The 13,484-nt window shown below is 37.6% G+C and overlaps 1 protein-coding gene across 1 annotated transcript; it reads right to left on the bottom strand.

The window, feature by feature from the left end:
* Nucleotides 1–471: 471 nt before the first annotated feature.
* Nucleotides 472–13,372, bottom strand: LOC123550530 (uncharacterized protein F13E9.13, mitochondrial-like). The gene is made up of 6 exons (XM_053545644.1): nt 13,229–13,372; nt 9,778–9,860; nt 8,453–8,639; nt 7,807–7,957; nt 1,369–1,496; nt 472–838 (listed from the first exon to the last, which is right to left on the bottom strand). Exons 1-6 carry the CDS (start codon nt 13,314–13,316, stop codon nt 639–641), a joined length of 837 nt encoding a protein of 278 aa, XP_053401619.1. The 5' UTR covers nt 13,317–13,372; the 3' UTR covers nt 472–638.
* Between the last annotated feature and the right edge of the window lie 112 nt (nt 13,373–13,484).

Genomic DNA, 13,484 nt, shown 5'->3' with positions numbered 1-13,484 from the left:
ACATCACCGTAAGACAAAAGTGCTATAAAAAAGTCATCTGTTTTATTTATTTATTCATTCTATCATTTATAGAAAACAAGCATGCTATAAAAAGAATGTAATACTGGTTTAACTGCAGACTGGAATATCAGACTCTCGGGTTTTGGCCAAGCCCTTGGACCACCTGAAAGGTTACCCTCAAAATTTTTTTTTTCGATCCACATACAGAACCTAAGAAAGACATGTATGACAGTCCCAAGCTTGGGCTTTATACAAGGGAACTTTGTTTCTTTTGGGTTAAGTACTTCAGTTATATAACAATGGACAGTTAACCTAACCAGTGTCCATGGCCTTTGTTCTACATAGTAACTGTCAACTTGTCTGCATGAACCGAGATGGTGGAAAAATGATTTCAGACAGAATGTCTGTTATCAAACTATCATCAAGAACATGCTCCGAATACTGGAATCAAACTCATGACCCAATGATCCATAAATTTGCACTCTCTTTATTCAATAAATTTTAAATTAAATCTATACATAAAGCTGTATTCACATCTGAGGTAATGATAAGAAGCTAGGAGGAATGTAAATATAATCACAGATAATTAACACACTGACTAGCACCACTAACTATTATAATATGAAGAATCATTTATTTCATGGTACTGAAGATCTTTCTTTCCTAACCAAATCCATAAAGTCAGTTAGAACATTTTCATCTATATCACCATCCCAGTGATGTCCTTTCTTGAAGTATGAACCTATTATAAGTGCTTGTGCCGACTTGTAAACTGGGTAATTGTCAGCTGTCACCCCTGAACCAATCAACACAGGTATATTCACTGATTTCTGAACAGCTGTGAAAATAAAATAAAAACATTAAAATAAAACAGGCTATCTCTTCTTTCTAAAATATTTTAACAAATCATTGTATCAATAATTTATTAGGTTATATTCTGTATTCTTATCTGCAAAATTCAAAGTTTGGAACAGTCTGGTCTGCCTCTTCTTGCAGACTCCAGTCTAATTAATTAATGTATTGATGAAAATTTCAAGAATCTATCAGTATGCACTAATTAGTATGCCAGTGACAACAATGCCTGAAGCTGATTCCTTCATTATTACAACACTGAAGAGACAAAAAACACCTGAATCAGTTTATAGTAAAGAGGTTCTTGCTTTGAACATGTTAACTCTCTAAGAAAATTTGTTTAATGAGTAACAAATGCTCTCTCTTTGTATTGACAAATCTTCATTCTCAGAAGTGCCATTTACAGAGGTTACACTGTATCCAACATTCAACCAGACTGCCCAGCTCACATGCATGTTCAAACTGCTCAACACAAAATTAAGAATGATCTTAAAATGAAGGGTACCCTAGATATACCTTCCACTTCCTGTTGATTGACTGGTTGTCCAGTAGAACTTCCTGTCAAAATAACACCATCACTGAGAAAGAATTCTGCCGCCTGGGCTGTCTCCTGTACACTAACATCCTCTGTTATACTGTGAGCACTGGAAAAAAGAGGGTTTATATATACTGCCCAAAAGATGTTTTAAAATATCTAAATATTTATTGTTTAGTACCATAGATAGCTAGATAGCCTGTATCTAAAAAGAATTTCTCTCTATCTCTTCGGGGGCTTTATCTCACTCTGTCCCTCTGGTAAGATCGCTCTGTGTCTGTAATATGAAATAAGGCAAAGCCTCAAAGCGAGCTCAAAGAAATCGGATTTAGCTAAAAATATTATGCATCATTTATTTGTCACACAGAAACTATTCCCTACTCACAAGAATTCAGGAGAACCCATTCACTTGATAAAGTCTACATTTAGTGTCACCATACCTGTAATAGTGAATATCATACGTTGCAAAAATTATGGGAAGCCGGTGTCACGGTGACGTCATTACCGCGTTCCCGTTTCTTTCTGCTTATTAATGACATTTTTACCATTTTCTGGCCGATGCTTGATCTTTTAAATGAAAATAATATTTTTTTCAAACAACTGGAAAGCATTCTTTCATTATTGTTAGGTGATGAATATTTTTTAGCAATTGAATGAAGTTCTGTATTCACTCCGGAAAGAAGTACTTCCTGTGAGCATCTATCCGTTAGGGTGCGCTTTTTAAGAACTTCCGACGAAACTTTTCAAATCCATCACCAAGTGAGGAAGTATACTTGCGTTACCGTAAAGCTCGATTCTCGAGCAGGCCCTTTGGGCCTGCTCTTCGAGCTCGCTACTAGTAGGGGATGAATTTCGCGCCCTGTGTGGCTGCGTTTGTGCTATGTAAAGTGCCTTTAAACGTGTTTATCATGAAAAGGGCGCTATATAAATCTGGTATAATAATAAAATAATAATAATAATAGCAGAGGCTTTAAAATATAGAGGTTTCCTAGGTACATCTGCAATGTAAAAGGCTGACAACTAGACACAAAAGATGAAACAGTGTATATAATCTGCATTGTAATGAAAGGGAGAGAAATGTGTAATACATCTCTACTGTTTGAAGGCATATTCTCCCTTAACCACACATTCCCTTTCTGTTATCAGCAAAATAAAACATATGTTATAATGTTATCCTCTTCAGAGTGTAGTGTTTGGTTTGGACATAAATATTATGGGGAATTTTTCTGCAAAGAAGTTTTTGAATACAAGAAGATGAAGCAGCCAGTTTAGTGCTGCAAGGTGTGTCTGTAGCATATATAACTCTTCCCTATGGAGGTTTTAATGAGAGTCTTTCAAGCACATTCTCTGTGGAGGATGTTCAAAAACCTCGCACAGGAGTAGAACGGAAAAGGACCTGGAAGATACTGTTGGAAATCTGTCACCAAAGGAAAGTCCTGGGGGTACATATCTGTCACCCAGTGCTCTTGGAGTTCAAATCCATCACCCAAAGTGTCCTGGGGGTAGCCAGAGAGTGTCCTACATGTAACGGACTTCAATACTTATTGACGGGAAGTATTCATAAGGAAACAAAATTATTTTGAAATTTTCAGCATCTTTCTTTTATCAAAAGTCAAATATTATTTAGATCTACAGACTAACAAATGAATGAAGTATTGCCATGCAATACCGAGTCCCCTACAGGAAGGTGACTAAGAAGTGAATGAAGTATTGCCATGCAATACAGAGTCCCCTACAGGAAGGTGACTAAGAAGTGAATGAAGTACTGGCATGCAAAACAACAGCCCCTACTGGAAGGGGACTAATAAGTGAATGGAGTATTGCAATGCAATACAGAGCCCACTACAACAAGGGGACTAACAAGTGAATGAAGCATTGCCATGCAATACAGACTCCCCTACAGGAAGGGGACTAACAAGTGAATGAAGTGTTGCCATACTTTACATAGTCACCTAAAGGAAGGGGACTAACAACTGAATGGAGTATTGCCATGCAATACAGAGCCCCCCAAAGGAAGGGGAGTAACAAGTGAATGAAGTATTGCCATGCAATACAGAGTCCTCTACAGGAAGGGGAGTAACAGGTGAATGAAGCATAGCCATGGATTATATAGTCACCTAAAGGAAGGGGACTAACAAGTGAATGAATCATTGCCATGCTTTACATAGTCACCAAAAGGAAGGGGACTAACAAGAGAATGAAGTATTGTCATGAACTACAGAGTCCCCTAAAGGAAGGGGACTTAGAAGTGAATGAAGCATTGCCATGCATTACATTGTCACCAAAAGGAAGAGGACTAACAAGTGAATGAAGCATTGCCATGCATTACATAGTCACCTAAAGGAAGGGGACTAACAAGTGAATGAAGCATTGCCATGCTTGACATAGTCTACTAAAGGAAGAGGACTAACAAATGAATGAAGCATAGCCATGTATTACATAGTCACCTAAAGGAAGGGGGCTAACAAGTGAACAAAGCATTGCCATGCTTTACATAGTCTCCTAAAGGAAGGGGGCTAACAAGTGAATGAAGCATTGCCATGCTTGACATAGTCACCTAAAGGAAGAAGACTAACAAGTGAATGAAGCATTGCCATGCTTTACATAGTCACCTAAAGGAAAGGGACTAACAAGTGAATGAAGTATTGCCATGCTTTACATAATCTCCTAAAGGAAGGGGGCTAACAAGTGAATGAAGCATTACCATGCTTTCCATAGTCTCCTACAGGAAGGGGGCTAACAAGTGAATGAAGTATTGCCATGCAATACAGAGTCCCCTAAAGGAAGGGGACTAACAAATGAATGAAGTATTGCCATACTATACATAGTCACCTACAGGAAGGGGACTAACAAGTGAATGACGCATTGCCATGCAATACATAGTCACCTACTGGAAGAGGACTAACAAGTGAACAAAGCATTGCCATGCTTCACAAAGTCACCTAAAGGAAGACGACTAACAAGTGAATGAAGCATTGCCATGCTTTACATAGTCACCTAAAGGAAAGGGACTAACAAGTGAATGAAGTATTGCCATGCTTTACATAATCTCCTAAAGGAAGGGGGCTAACAAGTGAATGAAGCATTACTATGCTTTCCATAGTCTCCTACAGGAAGGGGGCTAACAAGTGAATGAAGTATTGCCATGCAATACAGAGTCCCCTAAAGGAAGGGGACTAACAAATGAATGAAGTATTGCCATACTATACATAGTCACCTACAGGAAGGGGACTAACAAGTGAACGACGCATTGCCATGCAATACATAGTCACCTACTGGAAGAGGACTAACAAGTGAACAAAGCATTGGCATGCTTCACAAAGTCACCTAAAGGAAGACGACTAACAAGTGAATGAAGTATTGCCATGCAATACAGTCCCCTAAAGGAAGGCGACTAACAAGTGAACCAAGTATTGCCATGCTATACATAGTCACCTAAAGGAAGGGGACTAACAAGTGAATGAAGCATTGCCATGCTTTACATAGTCTCCTAAAGGAAGGGGACTAACAAGTGAATGAAGCATTGCCATGCTTGACATAGTCTACTAAAGGAAGGGGACTAACAAGTGAATGAATTTAATTTGTTGGGTTTAACATCGCATCGACACAATTATAGGTCATATGGCAACTTTCCAGCTTTGATGGTAGAGGAAGACCCAAGGTGCCCCTCAATGCATTATTTCATCACGAGCAGGCACCTGGGTAGAACCACTGACCTTCTGTAAGCAAGCTGGATGGCTTCCTCACATGGAGAGTTCAACACCCCGAGCGAGGCTCGACCCCCATCAATGAGGGGCAAGTGATTTGAAGTCAGAGACCTTAACCACTCAGCCATGGAGGCCCCAACAAGTGAATGAAGCATTGCCATTCTACACATAGTCACCTAAAGGAAGAGGACTAACAAGTGAATGAAGCATTGCCATTCTATACATAGTCACCTAAAGGAAGAGGACTAACAAATGAATGAAGCATTGCCATTATAGTCACCTAAAGGAAGAGGACTAACAAGTGAACAAAGCATTGCCATGCTTTACATAGTCACCTAAAGGAAGACGACTAACAAGTGAATGAATCATTGCCATGCAATACAGTCCCCTAAAGGAAGGCGACTAACAAGTGAACCAAGTATTGCCATGCTATACATAGTCACCTAAAGGCAGGGGGGTAACAAGTGAATGAAGTATTGCCATGCTTTACATAGTCTCCTAAAGGAAGGGGGCTAACAAGTGAATGAAGTATTGCCATGCTTTACATAGTCTCCTAAAGGAAGGGGGCTAACAAGTGAACGAAGCATTGCCATGCTTTACATAGTCTCCTAAAGGAAGGGGGCTAACAAGTGAACGAAGCATTGCCATGCTTTACATAGTCTCCTAAAGGAAGGGGGCTAACAAGTGAACGAAGCATTGCCATCCTTTACATAGTCTCCTAAAGGAAGGGGGCTAACAAGTGAACGAAGCATTGCCATCCTTTACATAGTCTCCTAAAGGAAGGGGGCTTACAAGTGAACGAAGCATTGCCATGCTTTACATAGTCTCCTAAAGGAAGGGGGCTTACAAGTGAACGAAGCATTGCCATGCTTTACATAGTCTCCTAAAGGAAGGGGGCTAACAAGTGAACGAAGCATGGCCATGCTTAAAATAGTCTCCTAAAGGAAGGGGGCTAACAAGTGAACGAAGCATGGCCATGCTTGACATAGTCTCATAAAGGAAGGGGGCTAACAAGTGAACGAAGCATGGCCATGCTTGACATAGTCTCATAAAGGAAGGGGGCTAACAAGTGAACGAAGCATGGCCATGCTTGACATAGTCTCATAAAGGAAGGGGGCTAACAAGCGAACGAAGCATGGCCATGCTTAAAATAGTCTCCTAAAGGAAGGGGGCTAACAAGTGAACGAAGCATTTGCATGCTTGACATAGTCTCATAAAGGAAGGGGGCTAACAAGTGAACGAAGCATTGCCATGGTTAAAATAGTCTCCTAAAGGAAGGGAGCTAACAAGTGAACGAAGCATTGCCATGCTTTACATAGTCTCCTAAAGGAAGGGGACTAACAAGTGAACGAAGCATGGCCATGCTTAAAATAGTCTCCTAAAGGAAGGGGGCTAACAAGTGAATGAAGCATTGCCATGCTTGACATAGTCTCATAAAGGAAGGGGACTAACAAGTAAATGAAGTATTACCATGCAATACAGAGTCCCCTACAGGAAGGGGAGTAATTATGTCAGCTGTAGCATAATCCAATGATCTGATACCCATCAAGGATATGCTATATATTTTAATTTCAGACTCAAACCTTTTGCATTAAACATATTTAACATATAACAAAATAGAGTTATGTAATTTGTGCAATGTAAGTAAGTTGATCACAGAGAGTGAAGTTTCAATCTATTTCCAAAAGTGGTTGCTGAGATGCCAGCTTACATACAAAAACTTAAAAAATTGGGATTATGGCTCTACCTATTCAAGCTAATTACCTAAAATCTTTTACTTCTACATGTGACCAAAACCTCTGATTTAGGTGATGGGGTTTTTGTTTGCGGCACATTGTCTTGTTATGGACAGTATTTGTTCCAAGTAATCTTAAAATCCATTGATGGATAGAAGAGTTATCAGAGACAGCACATAACAGATCCCGTTAACTTCTGACCTCCAAGTGTGAACTTGACCTTTGAGCTAGGTGTTGTCCATGACATGGCAACTCATTATGGAAAGTAGTATTAAAATCCATTGAATAATGGTGAAGTTGCTGAGCAGACATGAAACCAATCCATTTAACCTTTGACCTCTAAGAGTGACACTGACCTTTGAACTATGGGTCTCACAGTTGTACGTGACACATTTGCCAAGTAATATTAATTGATGTATGGCACAGTTATCGAGTGGACAAAAAACAGAGGCTGTTAACCTTTGACCTCCAAATGTAACCTTGATTTTAAAGCTAGGGATTAAGGTTTGCGCATGACAAATCTTTTTGTCATGGTAAAGGTTGTGCAAATTTATTGGAATATCAATCTCTTCATGGCAAAGTTAATGACCGGACAAGAAAAATGACCTAAACTCTTTGACCTTTAATTGAGACCTTGACCTTTGAGCTGCTGGTCCCCGTGTTGTGCACAAGATATTGCCTCATTTTGGCAAATATTTGAGCCAAGTACATTTGAAATACCTTGTTGGATGAAAGAGTAATGGGAAAGAGATGAAACAAACCTTATTAATACCATGTTAACATTTTAACCTTCAAGTGGGAGCTTGACCTTTGAGCTTGGGATCTGTAAATTGTGCATGACACATTGTCTTGTTAATGACTGACAGGAAGACAAGCACAATCCCATGGTACCTGAAACTGGTATTAGGACCTGTAGGGGACCAGTAACTGTAATTTGATAAAAGAAGTCTATGTTCCTATGCAATGCTAAAATTACCTGTGTTTCTTTTTGATATCAGTAAAGATCTGTATATGTTCTGCCCCAATCATTTTCCGATACCTCAGAAGGGAACCAGCACAGGCATTCATTAAACCCTCATCTGCTACATGACTGAAAACAAACCCTTCAGCTCGCATATAATCCAACTCTGAAAGTACAACAATATAAAATATGAAATAAGGATGCTATCAAAGTTACAAATCCTTAGCACTTAGTTTGAACTTATAATACAAAAGTAATAAAAATCTGTACAAAAAGCTATAGTATTTAAAATGCTAACTCATTTAAGTCTGTGTGTAAGCTGACTTATAGTCAACACCAGTAACCCATTATGGGCGACTCCTCAAGAAGGCTATTAAAAATTGTAAAGTATGAGACAAGACCCTCCTATACCAGAAGCTTCCCTGGTTCTTTAGCATGCCAGGTGCACACAAACATGGGACTCTTTATCTCAATGTTAGTAATTTTTAGCTTGGCAAGTGGGGCCTCAAAGTCATGAAACCTCCTTTTGTAAAACTTACTTGAATTTGTGTGAAACAGGACCCTGTGGTCTAAGAGGCCAAGTTGCCATAAATTGTTATGTCATTGTTTAGGACTGTACAAAACAAAAGTATCTTACAGTGTTTAAATCCAGCATACCTACCTGCAGCCAAAGCAACAGCTAAACCTTGTTTGTTTGCCCCTGCCAGTGTTTGTACTCCTACTGGACCGGTATCAAACATGTGTCTGACCCTGGTACAGGCCCTAGTCATAACCGAGACAACTTCCGGACCAACATCTTGTGTGTGCAGGTATGGGATATCATACATGTTCTCTACTAACACACTGTCCTAAAAATAAAACTCACATTACTGTATTTCTTATCAGCAGATACATTACCTTCAACTTTCTGGGTTTTTTCCTTTAATTAATTATCATTATTTTTTTACATTCTTCTTCATTTAATAATGTCTGATATAACATTGGCAATAGCTTTTTTAAGCTTTAGCATGCTAGATAAATTGTCGTCTGCTGGAAATGCCGTCTGCTAAAATTGTAAAGTTCATTCAATTTGCTCCAAAATTGGAAGAAATATTGTCAGAGTAGCAAACAGCTTGGAACCTGATCAGACGCCGATTTAATCGGCGTCTGATCTGGTTCCAAGCTGTTTGCAAAGGCTGTTAAATTCGCCTGCAGCAGGCTAAGGGTTAAGCACTTGCCTTCGGCCAAATCGCTGGTAATCTTTGATAATTTACACCACTACTTTACCTTATCCTTGTTTTTGTAAAAATGTGCAGCGTCTGTTCCATTATAGTTATTATCAAGTGATAACTTGTGCACTGAAATAGGTCAATTTTCAAAACAGGTAGGATAGGGAAAATATACAAATTTACTGAAATTATAAAATGACCAGTTTAATGTTTTATTATAGTACATGAGCAGATCACTGTAAGCTTTGTTGCTTTCCAGGCTTCAAAAGGATCTTTTTACAGGTTTTACTATCACAACTGCAGTCTTTAAGTGCTGTTTGCTGGCCATAAAAAGTATCTCTGTATCTCTGTACTTGGATTCAGTGTTGATATATTTTCTGGTCCTTTGGGATTATGGAGTCTATTCAGTGCTTCTGGATAACAGAATTCTCCTTAAAGCAGTGCCAGAAGTTTGTTGGTGTGCTGGAGGGGGGGTATGCATTTTATTTCCTCTTGTAACAGACTCAATCATACCAAGTTTGCTATGATTCTACTTGGTTGTGTTACATGCTTTCAAAGAATCTTCTTACAGATTTTGTTAACCTGCTTAAACTCAACCTTTACCTGCTTTAGGCAATTGTTAACTTAATGTTGAGCCTTGCTGAAACTTGGCATCAAACTCAGACTGTTTGGGTGAACATAAAGCAAGACAGTCTGCAACCAAAAATCCCACTTCTTACTGCTGCAAGTGCATACACTAATTTCACAAGATTATAAAAGTTAAAGACTTTAGACTAACCACACCAGCTTCCTTGTACAGTTTAGCTTCATACTCGGCCTTTTCCACAATCTTCCTCACAGATCCTTGATATCTTGGCGTTCCTGAAAAAAAAAAATGCAAATATATTGCGTTAAAAATATTGTGACATCAACAACAGCACACTGAGTTACATGTAAATTTTATACTTTTCTGGAATGTAGCTAAACTTTCCAAACATTTTCCTAACCCAAGATGTGTCTCTCTGAATTTCTAATTCAGAGTAAAGCACTGAGAAAAGTCAAGCATGCTGTCTTATGGACAGCTCTTTTTGATTATTTCAAGGACTTAAAATTCAATTTGTAGACGTTATTTAATGTATTTCTATTGTTGAAAATTTTTGGGTCTATCTCTACAATAGGTGTTGTTTGAGATAATAATTACTAGTTTAAAGACACCATTCAGCAGAGTAATTATCTGGCAAGCAATATCAAGGTAAACATTTCACAGCTTGGCAAGGTGATAATGTGTCCATTGTAAACACATTGTATCACTAATTACTCAAGCAGCTTTGTGGCAAGATTATGGTGAGAAGTTCAACTGATCTATATGACTTCCATAACATAATCTACAGTTATCACTCCTGTTCTATACAGTGGCATATACTCAAGTGCCAGTAAAAACATATATCACTTTCTTACTTGTATTAGGACTTAAAACAGGTTTACTCTCAGAGCAGACCAACGGCTGTTTGTACTAGATCTATCAGGCAGAATGGTAACTCAGGATAAACTGTGCAATATTCGCTTCAGCAGGTATTATTAAAAGTTTTCTTTATCAGTTTTTCTTGAAACAAATTTATTTGCTTACTTTTATGCATTTTGACATAATTTTTAGCTTGACTATTTGAAGAATAGTCTAGCTATTGTACTCACCCTGGCGTTGGCGTCACACCTTGGTTAAAGTTTTGTGTGCAAGTACATATGGCTATCATTTAAAGGCGTATAGCTTAGAAACTTATTTTTCTTTTGCTATGTCAATTACCAACCCCACTAGGTCAAGTCCCGTAACTCTGACATGTATTTCCCCAAATTATGCCCACTTTTGGACTTATAAATTCTGGTTAAAGTTTTACATGCAAGTTACTATTTCCAAAACTTATGCAGATATTGAATTGAAACTTCACATGTGTCTTTGGGGTTATGAAACTAGGTGAAAGAATCAAGCCCCATAACTCTGACATGCATTTTGGCCAAATGATGACCCCTTTTGGACTTAGAAAATCATGGTTAAAGTTTGACATGCAAATTACTATCTCCAAAACTAATGCAGATATTGAATTGAAACTTCATATGTGTCTTCGGGGTTATAAAACTAGTTGCGTGCAGGTACATATTGCTATTACTTAAAGGCATATAGCTTTGAGACTTTTTTTTCTTTTCCTAGGTCTATTTACAACCTCACTGGGTCAAGTTCCATAACTCCAAATTATGTCCCCTTTTGGACTAAAAAAATCCCGGTTAAAGTTTTACATGCAAGATATTATCTCCAAAACTAATGCAGATATTGAATTGAATACTTCCCTATTTCATCTACTTATTTATATAAAAGACACAACAGAATCAAAATAATATATTAGAACTTTAACAATACGAATCGGTTATATGCCGCATGTATTATTCACTTGGTGTAAGTCCTTGTGAAATTATTCCACAAACATATTACCTCATCATATTGTTTTGATATGTTAAAACATGTCTCTGCTATATATCATTTCTTAATCATGATATTCTTTTAAAATACTTATATCAAGACATATAAATTTAGAGCACCCTATTATCAAGGATAATGAAGACTTTCGAGTACTTATTTGAGTGTTTTAGGGCCTAATATAGACAGTATTCTCCTCCTAAATTATGTTTTCTCCTTTTTTAGCCAAAAAGTCCATCGACAACAAAACTATTTCTCCTCCATTTTAGAGGCCTTTCTTTACATTTTAGCGTATTTTTTGCAAACGATTATTAGGGCATTTTGGATAGTGTTATAAGTTTTAACTGGTTGCTGTCTTCCAGCAGTATGAGAACTATATATAAATATCAGATGATTCAATAATCCATCCTGATAAGCCAAATGAGTAAGGCTACTGTTTATTGTAGTATAGTATGGTCTTTTTAGCTTGACTATTTGAAGAATAGTCTAGCTATTCTACTCACCCTAGTGTCGGCGTCACACCTTGGTTAAAGTTTTGCATGCAAGTACATACAGCTATCACTTAAAGGCATATAGCTTTGAAACTTATTTTTCTAGGTCAATTACCAACCTCACTGGGTCAAGTTCCATAACTCTGACATGTATTTTGAGCAAATTATGCCCCTTTTGGACTTAGAAAATCCTGGTTAAAGTTTTACATGCAAGTTACTGTCTCCAAAACTAATGCAGATATTGAATTGAAACTTCATATGTGTCTTCAGGGTAATAAAACTAGTTGATAGCATCAAGTCCCATAACTGTGACCTACATTTTAGTCAAATTATGCCCCATTTTGGACTTAGAAAATCCTGTTTAAAGTTTTGCGTGCAAGTACATACAGCTATTACTAAAAGGCATATAGATTTAAAACTTATTTTTTCTTTTTCTAGATCAATTACCAACCTCACTGGGTCAAGTCCCATAACTCTGACATGTGTTTTGAGCAAACAATGCCCCCTTTTGGACTTAGAAAATTCTGGTTAAAGTTTGACATGCAAGTTACTATCTCCAAAACTAATGCAGATATTGAACTGAAACTTCACATGTGCCTTCGGGGTTATGAAACTAGTTGATAGCATCAAGTCCCATAACTCTGATATGCATTTTGGTCAAATTATGTCCCCTTTTGAACTTAAAACTCTTGATATTTTTACATTTTGGGTAATATTTTCCTTCTTAGATCTGGGACAATATTTTGAAAAGTCTAGCTTGGCTGTCTTATGGACAGCTCTTGTTAAACTGAATTGTTACACCACACACTGTTGACGTGTTGTACATAAATGTATGTATTACAACAATGTTGATATGGTCTGGCGGCCGAAATCATGCAATAAACTGATAGTATAATAATATGGCATTTATAATGGAATGTACTTGTGACCTTATTTTGGTGATTTCAATGAGTATAAATATTAACAACAGTATATATATAAACCACTAATTTTCCAAAGACAGGCATTCTTCATGCATCTTATTTTTGCTGCGAATGTTCAACAAAATTCATATAGTTAATCTTATAATCCAGTACTAGAAACACTACAGTATACTTATTCTAAAACTGAATATGCCTCCCGAAGAATCTTTAACCAAATACGCCTCTACCGTTATTATCCGAATATATTTCCTATCTAACTTTCATACATTTTTAAGATTCAGACTAATTTGCTAGCGCTATTTCTGGAGTGTCATGCCATTATACATTTCAAATTATATTCAAGGTGAACCAACAAAAAGTTTTGCCAACCAGGACTTGCAGATAAATGTATCATTCCAACAATATTTCCCTTCGATCTGCTAAAAATTCTCAACCATGATGTATAGATAGCCTCCATTTTCAACCTTGTTTACATTTTGAAGTGGGTGTGTCTCCCGCTCCGTGGTAAACCAATCGCCGGTTCCGATTTTGGGGGCATTTCGGGTTGAAAGTTTGAAAACACATGCGCATGCGTGACATACATAGAATGTTTACAAAAATTGACAGACTTAAGAAAACATATACC

The sequence above is a fragment of the Mercenaria mercenaria genome, chromosome 6 (genome assembly GCF_021730395.1).
Source record: "Mercenaria mercenaria strain notata chromosome 6, MADL_Memer_1, whole genome shotgun sequence".
Classification (NCBI taxonomy): Eukaryota; Metazoa; Mollusca; class Bivalvia; order Venerida; family Veneridae; genus Mercenaria; species Mercenaria mercenaria.
Note: the sequence above shows the minus strand (reverse complement) of the source record. Positions and strands in the feature narration are given on the sequence as shown.